We start from the raw sequence: 17,954 nt of genomic DNA, 5'->3' as shown, positions 1-17,954 counted from the left end.
TTTATCACAAAATCGTTTTTTATTGAGGGTTGGGTCAGGGACAGGAATAGGGAATACACTGGGGGCCATATCCCAGTTGGCAGAGGGGTCAGGTGTTGGCACACACCCTGCCTCCTCTAGGGCACCGCAGGGTGAGGCCTGACCCCCAGGCTCTGGCTGTGGCGCTAGACACCAGGCTGGAGCGGAGTTGGGGTTGCTTGGCCTGGTTCCGGCAGCTGGGCCAGGCTGCAATTCCCCCAAACGGCCACCAGAGGACAGCCGGCCCCCAGCGCAGAGGAATTCTCGGTTTCTCAGGTGATGGCTTCTTAAAAAAATAAAAAACCAGAGGCTGGTGTGTTCCCCCTTCCAACCCGAGGGGGGCGGGCCGGGGGAGAAGGCTCTGGTTCTATGATCTCTTCGATAGAAAATAAGCAAAAATAATAACAAAATACGTGGTTTCTCTTTCCCTTTTCCCTGTCTAGGAACTGAGGTCAGAAATGGGAGTGTTGGGGACTGGGAGTACCCTAGTATGGCCTGGATTTCAAGGTATGGGCCTCTTTTTCCCCTTAACACCCATAAATAAATTCATAAATAAATAAATAATAGATACTCTCTTCGTATGTGCACATATATACAGATATAGCTTTCTCTTATCTAGGCAACGGAGGAACAAACCTCTCTGACTCTTTAGATCAGAAACTCAAAAGCGACATGGTCAAGGTCAAGGGAGGCAGAAGATCAGGGACTTGGAATGGCACTGTAAAACACCCAGCAGCATACTGGAACTCCCAGCTAGCTGGGCTGTGGGACATTTCTGAGTGGAACCCTGATCCCCTGAACATGCTAGAACCATGGAGCTGGCTGGGCCCTGCAGGGATCTGAACAGAATCCTGTGAAACACCCAACGTCCTAGAACTCCAGAACCAGCTGGGTCTTGGGGTGTGGAGCTGGGGATTTGCATCAAAGCCCCGGAGGACCTAACATTCTGTAATTCTGTAATGATCAGGACTGAAGGGTCGCCAGGATGCAACTAGACGTCACTGGGAGAACGGGATCGGAAGGGAATCTTGGAAGAGGAACAGCAGCAGCAGACAGCCCACAGCACCTTCTGCACGTCCTGGTTGCGGAAGGCGTAGATAATGGGGTTGATCATGGAGTTGTAGGTAGCAGGGAGCAGGGTGAGATAAGTGTAGAGGGGCGGGGACTGGGCATCACCCAATAGGCAGTAGACGGTGAAGGGCAGCCAGCAGGCGGCAAAGGCGCCAAGCACCACGGCCAGGGTGGCGATGCCCTTACGGGTGGCCACGTAGTGGGAGGCAGGCAGCAGGTGCCGCTGGAGGGCAATCTGCTGGGCATGGCGGCAGACGATGCGACAGATCTGGGCGTAGAGCTGCAGCATGATGCCAAACACCATGAAGAAGGCAACGGCCAGGACCACCAGATGGTTCTTGGAGAGTGGATATACCACACCACATGTGGCCGGGGCATCCAGGCAGTTCCAGGCCAGCACAGGCAGCAGCCCCAGGCCCAGTGCGCCCCCCCACACTAGGGCCAGCATCACATAGGTCCGAGTCACTGTGGTCTCTGAGTAGTAGGTGAGGGCATTGTACAGGGAAAGGTAGCGATCAACAGTGATGGCCAGTAGGCTGCCGATGCTGGCAGTAAAGGCCATCGCCATCAGGCCAACCAGCACCAGGCTCATCTCGGCCGAGCCAATGCAGAAGACAGCAGCAAAGTGCATGACCAGGCCCAGGCCTGCCAGCAGGTCTGCCACAGCCAGGCTGCCCACTAGCAGGAACATGGGGGCACGGAAGGCGGGAGTGCCCACAATGATGGCCACCACCAGCGCGTTCTCACAGGACACAAGGGTGCCTGAGATGCACAGCACTACATCCCAGGCCCTAGGTGAGGGCAGTGGTACGTCTGGGTCTGTGGGGCCCTCTGTTGAGCCGATGCTGCTCATGTTCACGTTGCCCGGGCCAGCAGAGAGCCAGGCTAGGGGGCTGCCTGCACCCCACATCATGGTACCTGCAGGAGAAAGGCCCTGTGAGACGCTGGTAGGGCTGGGTGCTGTGTGGAGGGGTCTGGAAAAAGCAGGAGCCTCTCCTCAGGAGACCTGGCGGGTCCCAATGACTTGTCCCCCCAACTCATGCCCTGGAGCACTTTGGCCTCTCCCACGCCCCCAGGAGAACAGGGGTCTCTTTTCCTGAAGATCCCTGTCCTGAGTCCCTTCACTCTCCCTTCCAACTCCCCAGAGTCCTGCAGGCCTCTTTTTCCCACGTGTGTAACCAGAGGAGGACAAGATGAAGGACTACTAAGTGGTAGGATCCAGGAGAAGCCGGGAAAGGCCCAGAGCTGGGGGAGGGAAAAACAGCTGAGGGCAGCTCTCCTCCCTCCCCACTAGAGAGGATGACGCTCCCTTTCGGAGGCTTAGACCCCTCACGATTCTCGATTGAGCCAACCCCAGACTCCGCCCCCAGAGAATGCTCGTGAACTCCCGCCAGCCCCCACCCTGCACTCCTGGGGTAACAAACACCTGGGAAGTCAGCCCCCCAACACTCAGCCGCCCAGACTTCTGTCCCCAGCTAGACCCCTCTTTCTGCCTGAGCCTCCGAGTCTTTGGAACAGTCACCCGCTGCTGGAAGCCTGGATCCCTGAGTCAGATCCCTCCTGCCCTGACACCTGGATCTTTGGCCTGACTCCGCCTCCTGCCCGGATGTCTGGATCCCTAAGTCGGACACCTTTTCCTGCTCGGACGCCTGGGTCTTTGCCCCAGACGCCTCCTGCCCGCCCAACCTCAAATGACCATCAGTCCCTTCAGGGCCTCAGGTCCTTGCAGGAGTGCTCACCTCTCGCCGGGTCACCCAATGGACGGCTCTCAGCACCCAGACACTGGGTCCCCTCCTGGTAGCCCAGACTCTGGGTTCTCAGACTCGAACTCCGACCCCGGTCAACTGCTGGGAGCCTTACCGCCTGCCCAGAGCCCCTGCATCTTGTGTGCCCTCCCGGCAGCCTGGTGGCCGCGGCGGGGCCCGCTACTCACCTCTCAGGACCGGGCGCGGCCGGGCCGCGGGGAGGCTCCGCTCGGGTCCAGGCTGCGCAGGGTGTGCGTGGACCCCGAGAAGCCCCCGCGGCCGCGGGAGAAGCGGCGTGAGTCACCCCGCCCCGCCCCGCCCCCGGCCACCGGTTCGGTGACGTCAGCGACATCACTGGCCAATGGGTGCTTTGCGCTGGGGCGCAACGCGCGCCGCTAGGCATAGTAATGAGGCCTCGTGCCTCCAGCTCCCCCATTCATAAAAAGCGACCGTGGCCGCGGCCCCGCCCCCTCCTGAGTCGGCCTGGGCTGTCCTTGACGTGACGCCCTCTACGGCCGGGGGTTTCGGGGCGCTGGTTGGAGAGCCTTGAAATCCCAGGGAGGCTGCGGGGGATGTGTAAGGGAAGTGGAAGGGGTACCTGGATAGGCTGCCGGGTGATGGGACCCTCGGGTGGCAGAGACAGGCGGACGGAATTCAGGTGACGGGGATCAAGTGATGAGGCTGAACCGGCGTCCCAGGTGAAGATGACGCAGGGTTGCCAAGATGATAGGGCCCTGAGGTGACAGTGACAGGAGCACGGGGGAGCAAGGAGGTGGGTGGCAGTGACGGTAAGAGCATGGTGACAGGATCTTGGGTGATGATGAGGTAAAGCGGGAAGCTCCCAAGGCAACCAGAGCCATGTCAGGGTGACTCTGTGGCATGATGGGGTACAGGGCTCCCAGGGTGGCAGAGGCCTCTAGAGGCAGGGGAAAGAGAAGAGGGATTATCAGGTGACAGGACTTCAGGTCACTGTGACCCTTTCCCAAGTGCTTAAGCGACAAGGCTGTGATGAAGGTTGTAGGGTCCTGGAATGAAGATACCAGGTGCTGGTGGTGAGTGGGCCCCAGAGTGAATGGGACAGGGTAGAGGATCTGGACTGACAGTGACCAGGCAGGTAAGTTGCTGCCAGGGCAGGCCCTCATGATGCTGGGCCTGGCATAAGGAGCTGGCTGACGTCAATCATGTCAGCCCAATAGCGCCCTCAGAGCACAGGAGGGGTGGGCCTGGCAAGATTTCAAAACCTGAATTATTTATTCAAGGATCTGGAAAGCCAGCAGGGTAGCGGTGGTGGGGGCACTTCCCCGAAGCAGCAGGAGTGGGGGAGCCGGGAAGAACTTGGAAGCAGAAAACCTGGCAGCTCAGTCCCCAGGGCAGGCACCTCTCAACCTCCCATCTTGGGCACCCTGGCAGGGCTGGACGTGGAAAAGGAGCTCCCTCTTCCCCAACCTTGCCGGTTCCCAGGGAACCTCTCAGCTGACTTCTTCAGATGTGACAGATACAGCCAGTTCTGGGGGAGGGGAACTGGCTGCTTCTCCTCCCTCTGTCTCTAGCTTTGATCTTCATGGGAATCTACCGGGCCGGGCCTGTGGGATGGGGGTGGGGGGCGGGCAGGGACTAGGTTAGGGCTTGAGGAAACCAGAGGGGCCCAGATTCCAGGCCCCAGCAACTTCTCCCCCACAACACAGAAAGCCTGCAGTTCCAACTGTCAGTGGGGGGCAAGGGGAAGGAGGTGAGGGGCTGGTGCCAGGGAACATGGGGAGAGGAGACGGTCGGGGCTGCACTTCAGGTTGGATGTGGCGAGTTTGGGGTATTTCTCAGGTGGATGTGGTCAGGAGTGTAGACTGGATTCAAATCCCACTTCCTCCATTTCCTGGCTGCGTGCCTTTGGATTTGTATCTCAAGTTCTTTGTGCCTGTTTTCTCATCTATAAGCTAGAGACACTGTTAGTATTTACTTCATGGGACTGTCGTGGGGTAGGGGGTGGCACATCATCAGCACCAGCTGTGTTGGCCCCGGTGGATTTGGCAGGAGGATGACACCTGGGAGGCATAGTTGTGCAGGTAGTGACAGAGGTTCTAGGGGTAGATGACATCACCCAGGGGAAGGAGCGGAGAGTGAGGAGCAGCCTAGGAGTTCCTGTCGTGGTGCAGCAGAAACAAATCTGACTAGTAACTCTGAGGTTGCGGGTTCGATCCCTGGCTCAGTGGGTTAAGGATCCAGGGGTTAAGGATCTGGAGTTGCCGTGAGCTGTGGTGTAGGTTGCAGATGCGGCTTGGATCTGGCATTGCTGTGGTTGTGGCGGAGGCCAGCAGCTACAGCTCTGATTTGACCCCTAGCCTGGGAATCGCCATATGCCACGGGTATGGCCCTAAAAAAAGAAAAAGTAAACAGCAGCCTAGAGAAAGAAAGAAAACACAGAGAGAGTAGTAATACGCAGGGTACCAAGGAGGTTGCTAGCCAAGAACACCAGGGCATCAGCAGCCCAGGACCCAGGTATCCACTTTCTCCCCCATCACAGCTGAGTTCCCAACAGCTGTCCAGCTGCTCTCAGAGAAGCGTGAAGGTTGCTGGGAGGCTGCCATGAAAGGGTGTATGAGAGACTAGCTGCTGTTCTGAGTGGCAGTGGTCTTGCTGTTCTGAGTGGCAGTGATCTTTTTTTCTTCATAGTGTATAAGTCTTCTCGTGAAAAATCTGCAAAATCACCACAGACAAAATCACTGTAGAACCTTTACTCCTTTTCTTTCTTTTCTTTTATTTCTTTCTTTCTTTCTTTTTCTTTTTTTTCCAGCCATTCCCATGGCATATGGAAGTTCCTGGGCCAGGGATTAAACCTGCGCCTCAGCAGTGACCCCAGCCACTGCAGAGACAATGCCAGGTCCTTAACCCACTGGGTCACAGCGGGAACTCCAACTCCTTACCTTTGCCATCACCAACACTGGCCTCTGTGGACCTCCTCCATTCTGTTCTGTATCCCATATGCTCTTTTCCTTGAGTTCTTTTCCTTCTCAGACAGACCATGTCTTGCAAGGCTGTGTTGGTTTATTTTCCTTTGCATAAATAATCCAAGAAATCTTAAATCATGCCCAAGCCAGTTGTCTTGTCACCACCAGAATGGGTTCTGTCTCCAAATATAAAGACGACATTGGAGTTTCCGTCGTGGCTCAGTGGCTAATGAATCCGACTAGGAACCATGAGGTGGTGGGTTCGGTCCCTGGCCTTGCTCAGTGGGTTGAGGATCTGGCGTTGCCATGAGCTGTGGTGTAGGTTGCAGACACGGCTCAGATCCCGCCGTTGCTGTGGCTCTGGTGTAGGCTGGTAGCTTCAGCTCTGATTCAACCCCTAGCCTGGTAACCTCCATATGCCGCGGGAGTGGCCCAAGAAATGGTAAAAGGATAAATAAATAAATAAGACATCTGGTGTCGTCTTGTATGTTTTGGCTAGTTTCCCCCCCAATTTCTGTCTTGTGTACTGTTGCCCTTCCAGGGTGAGGAACATGAGTGATCATGTTTCCACTGAAATCGTTGCTTGGCCAGAACTTCCTGATCCAGAGAGTTAGGGTGTCCTTCGTGATGGAGGCGATCCTCGGGCAGCCGGGGAGGAAAAGCGTATAGTGATATTTCTAACCGTGAGAAACTCCAGAGACTCAAGTGAATGCACCCTCTCATGCTCCAAAACTGCCCCATGTCAGCAGGACAGCTGAGGCCGTCACTGCCACGTGCATCTCTCTTTCCCCAAGATCTGTCTAGAGGAAGGGGCAGCCCTTCCTCTTCCCTCCTCTTCATGCTCTCTGTCCTACCTCCTTGATTCTGTCCCTTCACCGACACCCCCCTGCAGTCCTTCCCACCTTCCAGGTGCCAGACCAGAGCCCAGCGCTTACAACACACATGCATCCTCATTGCATAGGCGAAGCCCAGAGAAGCCAAAGGGCTCTCCCCGAATCGCACAGAAAATGGCGGAGCTGGGATCTGCATCAATGCTCTACCACTGAGCTCTAGCTCCAGAGCTGGAATCTGAAGCCAGTCTATCTGTAACCAAATCCAGTGTGCCTTCCATTCTAGCCTAGATGTCACCGTCTCCCCGGAGGGGGCTGAGAGTGAAGTTTGACCAGGGTTGAACATACATGCAGTTCCCCAGGTGACCACCAGATGGCTGTGAGCACTGACTTCCAGGTAAGACTTCCTTCCCTCTTCTCTTCACCCTTGCTGGGAATCCTGTGTGCCAAAGCTCTGAAGGGAGGTGTGTGTGAGAGAGGCACAGATAATATCCACACAAGCTCCTTGTCCAAGTCGCAAGAGTCTGGGCATTGGCAGTGCACATATTCTTAGCACAGACCCATTCATGCATTCAGTTAATATTCACTGACCCCTGAGCTTGGGTTTGAGAGGGTGTTATAAACAGAAAGACGATCTGGCCATATCCCTGTATTTTCAATATTCCATAAATATTTATTGAGCATATGCTATTTGCCAGGCACGGTTCTAGGCACAGGGGGTATAGCAATGAACAAAATCTCTGCCTTCATGGAGCATCCATTTTGATGGGGAGACTGAATATCTACAAATGAGTATTTTTTTGGCCATACCCCTGGCACGTGGAAGTTCTCAGGCCAGGGATCAAACCTAAGCCACCACAGTGACAAGACCAGATCCTTAACCACTAGACCACCAGGGAACTCTGTATAAACAAATATTTGATACGATATTTTGTTTTGTTTTGTTTTGTTTTTTTAAGGCCCCACCTGCAGCATATGAAGGTTCCAAAGCTAGGGGTCTAATCAGAGCTGTAGCTGCAGGCCTAAACCACAGCCACAGTAATGCGGGATCCGAGCCGCATCTGCGACCTACACCACAGCTCATGGCCACACCGGATCCTTAACCCACTGAGCGAGGCCAGGTATTGAACCCACAACCTCATGGTTCCTAGTTGGATTCGTTTCCGCCGCACCACGATGGGAACTCCCTGATACGATATTGAGTAAGGAGCTCTTGAGGGTCTTAAAGACCAGACCAGTGGGACAGGCAAACGCATACAGTCACGACATGGTCCAGTGTGGTTATTTAATAAGCACCTACTTAGTGTTTATGTGTGTAGGGGTGAGGTGCAGATGAAGATAAACATGGTTCCTGCCTTCATGGAACTTACTGATAGCCTAGGAAATAAATGAGTAATTCATTCTACAGTGGATACATGTTCTGGAGGGGAAAAAGGAGGCATCGTAGTATAGGATAACCAGGAGACATGTTGTAAGTAGGGAGCTCAAGGAATGAGTCAGTTGAAGAGAGAAGAGTTTCTAGAAGAGGGCACAGCAAGTGCAAATTGTTAGGAGGAAAAGTTCATGGCAACACTGGATCCTTAACCCACTGAGTGAGGCCAGGGATCGAATCCGAAACCTCATGGTTCCTAGTTGGATTTTTTCCTGCTGTGCCACAATGAGAACTCCAACATTTTCTTTTCTTTTCTTTTTTCTTTTCTTTTCTTTTCTTTCCTTTTCTTTTCTTTCCTTTTCTTTTCTTTTCTTTTCTTTTCTTTTCTTTTCTTTTCTTTTCTTAAGGCTGCACTCATGGTATGCTGTAGAGACTTCTAGAGCCAGGAATCAAAGGGTTGTGGAGGCCAAGCTGAGTTGAAAAATTGTTGCCTGGTCACATCCATGTTTTCAGGACAGCCCTGCACGGTGAGGGCCCAGCTCAGGGAGTGGTTGGAGGCTGAGAGGCAGTGCGAGGCCAGCAAAGGGAAGATGGGGAAGAGGACCTGAGAGATTTGTAAAGGCAGAATCTGTGAGATTTGGTCGGGGGGGGCGGGGAGGATGAGACCATGGTTTCCAATCAGGTGCCAGGGGGATGAGGGGGCCCATGAGTGGGGAAGAGGGACCAGGAAATTTCAGGGGCCTGAGGAACACTTAGGTGGAGGTACCCAGGAAGTAGAAGACCCTCAGGAGGCACAGCAGAGGGGAGAGTAGCCTCTGGCCTCACCAGATCCTGGGTTCGAATCCAGGTCCCCCTTGTTACAACTGTGCCCCTGAGTAGGTGGTCTGACTAGAGGCTGGCAAATCGGGGATAACAAAACCCATGCTTAGAGGGTAGTCATGGACATTAGATGAGAAGCTGCAAGGAGTCCCTGTCATGGCTCAGTGGGTTAAGAATCTGACTAGTATCCATGAGGATGCAGGTTCGATCCCTGGCATCATTCAGTAGGTTAATGAATACAGTGTAGCTGTGAGCCGTGATATAGGTCGCAGAGGCGGCTTGGATCTGGTGATGCCGTGGCTGTGGCTGTGGCTGTGGCCAGCAGCTACAGCTCCAATCCCACCCCTAGCCTGGAAATCTCCATATGCTGCCATGGGTATGGCCCTAAAAAGACAAAAAAAAAAAAAAAAAAAGAGAGAGAGAGAGAGGCTGCAAGAAAAAACTGCTTAATAGAATGTACATTCCATTAGCACATTCCTCTAGTGGTAAGTGTTCAATAGTTGTTAACTCTGTGTTATTAGAGGAATGACCCCAGGAGAGGTGGAATAGGGCTCAGGACTGAACTGGCACCAGCAATGAAGAGCAGGAAGGAGGAAAAGGAGAAATGGAGAGGGGGAAGAGGACAGGGGACGGGAGGGGCAAGGGGAGAATGGGGGATGGCGGGGAGAGGGAGAGGAGGTGTCTGCTAAGGAACCTGAGAAGCGGCTGCAGAGGAGGAAGAACTAGAGGAGGCAGAAGCGGAGACTGCGGTAAGGCCCACTTGTCCCAGTATCAATGAAACCGCTGACTTGGCCAGTGGGTGGGGTAGGTCGGAGGCAGACAAGGTGGGTTTAGGGACCAAAGAGAGGAGGGTCCCAGGGGTGAAGCCAGAGCCTAGGGACTAGTCCTGGCCGTCTGGGGCCTGGTTGGAGGACCCACGCGACAAGAGCTCTGAAGTCAGGAAAGTGATCTCGCCTAAATTCAGATTTTGCCACTAACTCTGTGACCTCCGACGAGTCTCTCACCTTTCCTGATCCTCGGTTTGCTCACCTGCGAAGTAGGGATAAGTTTTCGCAAAGCGGCGGGTAGGAACCTCCAGGGACCCGGCCGGCGGCTGGTCCTGGACCCCGCCCCCTTTAGTCCGAGTCCCGCCCCAGACCGCCCAGCCCCGGCCCACCTGGCGGCGCCAGTAGCTCCGCCCCGCCCGGGCCACGCCCACGTGGCCTTGCCCGGGTTGCCTGGGTCTCGCTCTTCACACCCCGGCGGAGCCAAGTCCAGAAGGGACGCGCCGCTCCAGCTCTCCGCCGACCCCCAGGGCCCGCCGCCCCGCGCCCATGGCCGCGCCTGGACCCCGCGCCTTACGGGCTGCACTCTGTGGCGGCTGCTGTTACCTCCTCCTGTGTGCCCAGCTCGCTGTGGCGGGTAACGCGTGCCCTTTACCAATCACCCAGCCACCTGCCAAGAGCAGTCTGGGCTTGGGGAGGTGGGGGGAATGGGAGGTGATATTCCAGATGGGTGCAGGGCTCCTGAAGTGGGTAGAGGGGACTTCAGCTGTAGGTGTCTATATGGGCTCCAGCTGTGAGGCAGCCTCAGGTGTATGGAGGGGAGGTGGCCCCAGGGGTATCTTCGCATACACCTGCTCCCTATGTATGCAAAGGGAGGGGGCGCTAGGTAGATGTCAGGGAGGTTCTAGGTGTGTGTTAGTGTATGTTTGTGGAAACTCCAGGTGTGTAGCTGGGCTTAGGGAATCCAGGTGAGTGTGTGTGCAGAGCAGTGAGACCCACCATAGTGGCGAAGGGGGCCAGCTATAAGCCTGGGCTGGGGTCTTAATGGGAGTTGTGGGGCCGAGGGCAGACTGGTTTATTATGGATCCCCTGTCTCTTTAGCTGTGCACCACCACCAAGTGGGGTAGCTTGGGCTCCAAGTGTTGCAAACCCCACCCCACCCCCACTTCTAGGTAAAGGAGCTCGAGGTTTTGGGCGGGGAGCCCTGCTCCGCATGAACATCTGGCCAGCTGTCCGAGGGACCTGCAAACAGCTGAAGCTCTGTGAGCATTGTGTGGAGGGCAACAGAGCACACAACCTCTCTGGCTGCGTGTGGGAGCAGTGTCGGCTGGAGGAGCCAGGTAGGCTCTTCCCAAGTTTAGCGCCCCTAGTTCTGAACACCAAGGCCCTGGCCCAGCTCCCCAAACCTCTTCACCACACCTTCTCCTACCAGGACGCTGTGTGGCCCAAGCTGAGGTGGTCAAGGAAGGTTGCTCGGTCTACAACCGCTCGGAGTCTTGTCCAGGTAACAGGCTCCCTCCAGCCTAAGCAAGCTGGAGGGAAGGGGCTGAGATGTCCCCAGCCAGAGGCTGCCTTTGATATGGAATCAGCCTCTCTCAAGGAGACAGTGCCCATGAACACCTGGGTCCAGTTTCAGTTCTGCCTTTAGCTTGCTGAGAAGTCCCTTACTCTCTCTGGCCTGCTTCCTCTTCTGTAAACTGGGGCAGCCAGAGGATCCAGAACAAGCATGTGGAGGGCATGGGGAAGCTAGCTCTTTTTTTTGAGCCATACCCACGGCATATGAAGGTTCCCGGGCTAGGAGTCGAATCAGAGCTACAATTGCTGGCCTACACCAGCAATGCCAGATCCGAGCCACATCTGTGACCTACATCACAGCTCACGGCAATGCCAGACTCAACCCACTGAGCAAGGCCAGGGATCGAACCCGCAACCTCATGGTTCTAGTCGGATTCGTTTCCTCTGTGCCATGATGGGAACTCCTATCTCTTCTATTTTATACCTCAGTGAGGACTTTAGAAGTTCAGAAGGGAAGGTGGGGCGCGGCGGGGGGGGAGGGCTTCCTGGAGGAGGTGGCATCAGAGATGACACTTAGAGATGGAAGGTATGTTGGGTAGACCTGGACATGGGACAGAGGGTCTGGTGTGAGTCAGAAGTCAAGTGTTAGCCTGGGCTGGGGTCTTGATGGGAGTCACAGAATGGGGGCGGGGCAAACTGGTTTATTATGGATCTCTGTCTCTTCAGCTGTGCATCACCACCCCACCAATGAACCGAAGACAGTCACAACAGGTGGGTACTCTCTCGGGGAATGAGAGGGCTAGGGGTGCAGGGAAAGAGCTGGGCTAGGGCGCTGACGTGCTCTGTGATCTCAACCCTGCAACCTTTCCCTGAGCCTGTTCCCATATCTGTATAATGGGCTGGATAAAACCTCACCCAGTTGCCGTTTTATGAGAGGGGCTACAGCACCCTCCTAGTCCATTTTCTGATGCATAGAAGGTGATCAAGAAGTGACAGTCCCCCTCCCTTCCTCCAACACTGGTTCTGAGAACTCAGGAGGATCCCCCAAGGACCTGATTGGTGCTGAGGGTATGTGGTTCAGGTTGCCAAGGAGATGCCCTCAGTGACTACCAACTGCACCCTCCAGGCCCGGAGAGGGTCATAAAGCAGGTGCCCAGCAGACGAGAGGCCAGAACCCCACCCTTTGGTGCCCACTGCCCCTCAGGGCCTGGAGGTCAGCGGGCTTGGCAGGGACGGCTGAAGAGGCTCTTAGTTAATTAAAGCCAGAAACGTGATCTCTTTGGCTAAATTATTGATGGCTCAGCTCCCTCCGGCTTGAGCCCCAGATCAGTCCTCTGTAGCTCATTTCTTCCCTCTTCTGCTCCTCTTTCCCCCGTGTCCTTCTCTGGGGCTCCCTGAGCTGCAGCTGGGACTCCCCCCCACCCCCCTCTTTGTCCTTCCTGTTCTCAGACCCCCTTCCACCAGCTACACCCTCTGGGAGGGGGACCCAGCTCCCAGCTGGGCCCTTTTCACTGCCCTGGAAAAATCTTTCACCACCAGCCCTGCCCTGCCCTGGGCACCTTGCCCAGGGCCTGAAATCGAATCCCTGGTGGGAGTTGATGGCTAACATGGTGCAGCTGGGAGCCACCCAGATGTCTTGGCAACTGTGTGTCTAAAGGCAGGACCAGGGGAAAGGGTCAGAGGGTGCTCTGTGAGTCTGGCTCTGCCCTAATGGTGAGGTGACCTGGACAGGCCTGGCACTCTGACATGCATCACTTAGTCTTCATTTATTCGCTTGGGAGGGTATGGACCTCTACTTCTTCTGTGCCTTCCCTCTCTAAGTAAGGGCTCCAGCACTGCCCTGGGTGACTCCAGGGTCTCTGGTCTTAGGAGTCCATACCCCTTGGTTCCCACTGCCCTTCAGGGCCTGGAGGTCAGCAGGCTTGGCAAGGATGGCTTTGAACCCCAAGACCCAAGACTGAAAGGGACTCTGAACTGAAGCGAGTGTGGATGCATGTCCCGGGTCCCTCTTCACCCTGTGGGGTCACTGTGAGAGAGGGAGGCTGACAGGAAGCTCAGTCACCATCTGGTCCCTGCACTCAGAAGGCCTAGAGAGGGGGTGAGGGGCATCAAGCCACAGGGCAACTCAGGAGCAGAGCCAGGACTGGAGCCGAGGCCCTGTCCCTCCTGCCAAGTACTTCCCAACTGCTCGCAGGATCTGGGTTGAACTTCTGAGCCTGCTCTTCAAGGCTCCCATAGTGAGGACTGGGGCCTCCAGGTGACCTGTGCCAGGTATCAGGGTGGGTGGGGCTGGGATCCTGGTCCACAGGGGCCTGCTGTGACGTCCACCCTACAGAGAGCCCCCCGGGCCCTGAGGACCACAGCCCTGGCTTTGATGGGGCCAGCTTCATCGGTGGCGTTGTGCTGGTGCTGAGCCTGCAGACGGTGGCCTTCTTTGCCTTGCGCTTCCTCAAGGCCAAGGACAGCACCTATCAGACACTGTGAGTACCTAGCCAGCCTGGTCACAGCTCCCTGCCCGCACCCCACACTTGGCCCTCAGGTCCCCATTAGCGCTGCTGGTGCACTCTCTTCTCAATGGGGCAGCCTCAAGGGCAATGACTGGCTTCCAGCCTCCCCCGTGTGAGCCGCACTGCTTCTCGCTCCTCCAGTTGTGGGCTGCTCTCTGCTGGGTGTTGGCGGGAGCTGGACTCAGCCCGGACCCCGTGTCTGAGAGCCCAGCTGAGCCCACGTGTTTTTGTCCCCTCATGCTGCCAGCAGGGAAGAGAACCAGTAGGTGACCGCCCAGGCAGCCTTCGGCCTGCAGCTCTGCAGCCGCGGCCAGGAGCCTGGGCTGAGTGTGCGGTTTGGTTTTCCTCTGAGAAGGGGAGCTGCTCTGAGGCCCCCGTGTGCTGTGGCCCCATGTGTGCTGTGGAGCAGATCACTGCAGCCTTCATTAAAGTGGTTGCTCTTCCGGCCACTGCCTGCTCTCTGGGGGCGGGGGTCCTTGGCCCCGCTGGGGTGGGGCTGCCTCCCTGAGTGCTGTCTCTGTCTGGCCTCTGCAGAATCTGACCCCCTCAGGCCTGGATTCCACACTCAGGGGGAAGAGGATGAAGAGGCTGCCCTCTCAGCCCCCTTGTGGGCACTGGGGGGGACAAACTTTGGCCACCGAATTTTGGGCCCTGTGGGCACCGAGCAGGCTCAGTGCCCAATAGCTGACATCCCCTCCTGTCCTGGGCCTGGTTCCTGCAGATGAGAGCATCCTTCAACCACCTCTTTCTCATCCATCATCCCTGCGGCCCCCTGCCTGGCACTAGGTCTGGGGTTGCCTCTTCCCATCAACCTGGCCTGGACACTGCCCTCAAATAAAGGAGCTCTTTCCAGCACTGTGCTTTATGTCCCATGTCTTGGCTTGTATGTGGATTGGTTGGGGTGGGTGTATGACTGCTGTCTGCTCCTTAAGGGAAATTCAGCCTTGAACAGTTACTGTCACCTTTTATTTTTGTTTATTTTATTTTGTCTTTTGTGTTTTTAGAGCCGCACCCATGGCATATGGAGGTTTCCAGGCTAGGGGTTGAATCGGAGCTGTAGCTGCCAGCCTATGCCAGAGCCACAGCAACATGGGATCCGAGCCATGTCTGCAACCTACACCACAGCTCATGGCAATTCCAGATCCTTAACCCATTGAGCAAGGCCAGAGATCGAACCTGCAACCTCATGGTTCCTAGTCAGTTTTGCTAACCACTGAGCCACAACGGGAACTCCTGTCACCTTTTAAAATATATATATTTTTTGACTGCATCCAGGGCATGTGGAAGGTTCTGGCCAGGGATTGTACCAGGCCACAGCAGGATCCTGAGCCACTGCAGTGACAATAGCAGATCTTTAACCCACTATGCCACAGTGGAACTCCTTTTAAAAATATCTTTATTTGAGATTTACCGCTGCGGTGCAACAGGGTCGGAGGCGTCTCTGCAACCCTGGGGCATAGGTGCAATCCCCGGCCCAGCACAGTGGGTTAAGAATCTGGTGTTGCTGTGTCTGTGGCATAGGTCACAATTGCGGCTCAGATCTGATTGCTGGCCCGGGAACTCCATATGCCACGGGGCAGCCAAAAATAAATAAATAAATGATAAAATTTTTTTATTTGGAGTTCCTTTGAGGCCCAGCACTTAAGGATCTGATGTTACTGCTGTGGCATGAGTTCAGTCCCTGGCCCAGGAACTTTCCAGGCATGGCCAAAAATATATATATATATGCATGTGTATATATACACGTATATCACGTATATATACGTGTGTATATATACATGTGTGTATATATAAAATTTAAAAAAATTTGTTGTATGTGTTTAATCCCCTCTTCCACCACACATTTGCTCAAGATCTCAGAGGGGAAAGGGGGCAGAGCTAGGATTTGAATCCAAGTTTTTCTGACTCCAGAATAAGCTGAACTCCAGGACTCCTCTGCAGAGGCATCGCCAGGCCCCTTTGGCTCCTAAAGTTAGGTCTCTGCCCCAGTGCCAAGGGGAGATGCCCCTGGAACCCTCCACAGCCATTTCTGTGCTTCTGGCCTTCCTCACGCAGGCCCTCCTGGAAAGTCCCACCCATGCCCACCTCTGCCTCCCATTCCTGAGCCCATTCCCTGAGTAATAACATCTCCCACCCATGGGGCACTTGCTGGAAAACAGGTGTGGATGGAGCTGAGGGTCTGACATCAGTCTCTGATTTAGTCCCATGATTGTCCTAGAAGCTGAGTGGCAATAGAGAGTCGTGGGCAAAAGTTCAGCCTGTGGAACCCGGCAGCTTTGTGTGAACTGGAGCAAGTTCTTCAATAGCTCTGGGCCTCAGTTTCCTCATCTGTAAAGTGGGGTAACAGCTGTGTCCATCTCGGTGGGATGTGGGGATGGCCCAGAGCAGGCACTCTTGCTCCATCCAGCACACATCCAGCTGCGTGGCCTGCGGTCAGCCTTCTGCATCGCTTCCTCTGCCAGGCCCAGCCTCCCTGCAGGTGCTCTGGCTGCGGCTGGAAGGGCTTTGAGGGCCCTCAGCGTCCACAGGACACTCCAGCCACTCCTTGACCTCACAGAGGACTCACCTGCCTGCACATCACAGTACAACGGACAATGCCAAACACAGTCCACCTCCTCGTCTCTCCCTCTCCGAACTCACTTTTGTCAAAACCCCCTCCTCTTAGAAATCAGCCTCCCTTCCAGGCTCCCCTCCAGCTCCTTGCATCTTGTATGAGCCAGCCTGCCTCTTGCTCTCTCTTCTCCAAGCCTCTGCACATGCGGTTTCTCCTGCCTGGGTCACCCTCCCCTGGCCTCTCCACCCAGCACTTAATCCTGGCAGGGTTGATGCTTATTCTCTCCTGGGCTGAAGAGGGAAATGCCACCACCTCCTTGTGGCTTTACCCCCAGTTAAAGAAATGTCTTTATTGTGGAGTTCCCATCATGGTGCAGAGGAAATGAATCTGACTAGAAACCATAAGGTTGATGGTTCGATCCCTGGCCTCGCTCAGTGGATTAAGGATCTGGCATTGCTTGTGGCTGTGGTGTAGACCGGCAGCTGTAGCTTCGATTACACCCCTAGCCTGGAAACTTCCATATGCCACTGGTGAGGCCCTAAAAAGCAAAAAAAAAAAAAAAAAAAAAAAAAAAGAAAGAAAGAAAAAGAAATGTCTTTATTGGATATTTTCTTTTTCCTTTTTAGGGCCACACTCGCAGCATATGGAGGTTCCCAGGCTAGGAGTCTAATCGAAAGTACAACTCCCGGCCTACGCCACAGCCACAGCAACACCAGATCCTTAACCCACTGAGCGAGGGTAGGGATCGAACCCGAAACCTCATGGTTCCTCGTCAGATTCATTTCCACTGTGCCACGATAGGAACTACTGGATATTTTCTTTTTCAAAAGTAATAAATGTAAGGAGCAAAAGGGTACACAGATGCTTACAGAAAGAGTGAGAATCATTCTCCCTCTGGTCCCACTCCCCAGAAATAACTATACATAACTAGATGTGTCAGTTCTTTTTTTTTTTTTTCTTTTTCCTAATTTTCTTTTTTGGCTGCCCCACAGCATATGAAGTTTCCAGGCCAGGGATCAGATCTGAGCTGCAGTTGCAACCTATGCTACAGCTGTGGCAACGCCAGATCCTTAACCCATTGTGCCTGGCTGGGGATAAAACCTGTGTCCCAGTGCTGCAGAGACACCACTGATCCACTTGCACCATAGCAGGAACTCCAGGATGTGTCAGTTCTTTTTTTCTATGAATTCACATCATACATACCTACACACACATTTAGCTTTTTTAATTTTTTAGTCAAAAAAATTTTTTTTGTTTTTGCTTTTTAGGGCCGCACCTGTGGTATATGGAAGTTCCCAGGCTAGGGTTCGAGTCAGAGCTGCAGCTTCCGGCCTATGCCGCAGCCACAGCAACACCAGATCTGAGCTGCATCTGAGGTCTACACCACAGCTTGTGGCAATGCCAGATTCTTAACCCACTGAGCGAGGCCAGGGATCGAACCCTCATCGTCATGGATACTCAGCAGGTTCTTAACCCACTGAGCCATGAGAGAACTCCTATTTAGCTTTTTTAAAATTCAAAGTGGGAACATGCTTTACATATTGTTCTGCAACTTTGCCCCTTTTGTTATAGATCAGATTTGCCCTGCGACTTGTCCAGATGGTGATGATCTGTTTGCCTGCATCCTCTCAAGGTCCAGTCGAGTCATTTCCACTTTGTATTTCATAAGCAGCATCATGATAAAGGGGCTTGTCTGCAGGTCTTGGCACACCTGGGGGGGAGTGTGGGGAAAGCAGATGCCTAGAACTGGAATTGCAGGGTCTCGGCCTCCATCTCAGGATCCATCCTGTCCAGCCACTCGGCCTCCGCCTTTCCTG

The 17,954-nt window shown here is 54.6% G+C and overlaps 2 protein-coding genes across 4 annotated transcripts; one reads left to right on the top strand and one right to left on the bottom strand.

Annotated features, from left to right (window-relative positions):
• GPR3 (G protein-coupled receptor 3) lies at positions 1-3,138 on the bottom strand. Its single transcript, XM_047790859.1, has 2 exons — positions 3,023-3,138; positions 1-2,007 (listed from the first exon to the last, which is right to left on the bottom strand). Exon 2 carries the CDS (start codon positions 2,000-2,002, stop codon positions 1,010-1,012), a length of 993 nt encoding a protein of 330 aa, XP_047646815.1. The 5' UTR covers positions 2,003-2,007; positions 3,023-3,138; the 3' UTR covers positions 1-1,009.
• Positions 3,139-9,978: 6,840 nt separating this feature from the next.
• CD164L2 (CD164 molecule like 2) lies at positions 9,979-14,440 on the top strand. Of its 3 annotated transcripts, XM_047790972.1 has the most exons (6): positions 9,984-10,198; positions 10,734-10,901; positions 10,994-11,065; positions 11,803-11,847; positions 13,412-13,556; positions 14,118-14,440. In XM_047790972.1, exons 1-6 carry the CDS (start codon positions 10,111-10,113, stop codon positions 14,122-14,124), a joined length of 525 nt encoding a protein of 174 aa, XP_047646928.1. In that variant the 5' UTR covers positions 9,984-10,110; the 3' UTR covers positions 14,125-14,440. The 3 variants fall into 3 exon arrangements, with proteins under 3 accessions (XP_047646930.1, XP_047646929.1, XP_047646928.1); XM_047790974.1 differs by lacking the exon at positions 10,994-11,065 and having other exon boundaries at positions 9,979-10,198; XM_047790973.1 differs by lacking the exon at positions 14,118-14,440 and having other exon boundaries at positions 9,982-10,198; positions 13,412-13,560.
• Positions 14,441-17,954: the final 3,514 nt, after the last annotated feature.

This window comes from Phacochoerus africanus, chromosome 8 (genome assembly GCF_016906955.1).
Source record: "Phacochoerus africanus isolate WHEZ1 chromosome 8, ROS_Pafr_v1, whole genome shotgun sequence".
Taxonomy (NCBI): Eukaryota; Metazoa; Chordata; class Mammalia; order Artiodactyla; family Suidae; genus Phacochoerus; species Phacochoerus africanus.
Note: the sequence above shows the minus strand (reverse complement) of the source record. Positions and strands in the feature narration are given on the sequence as shown.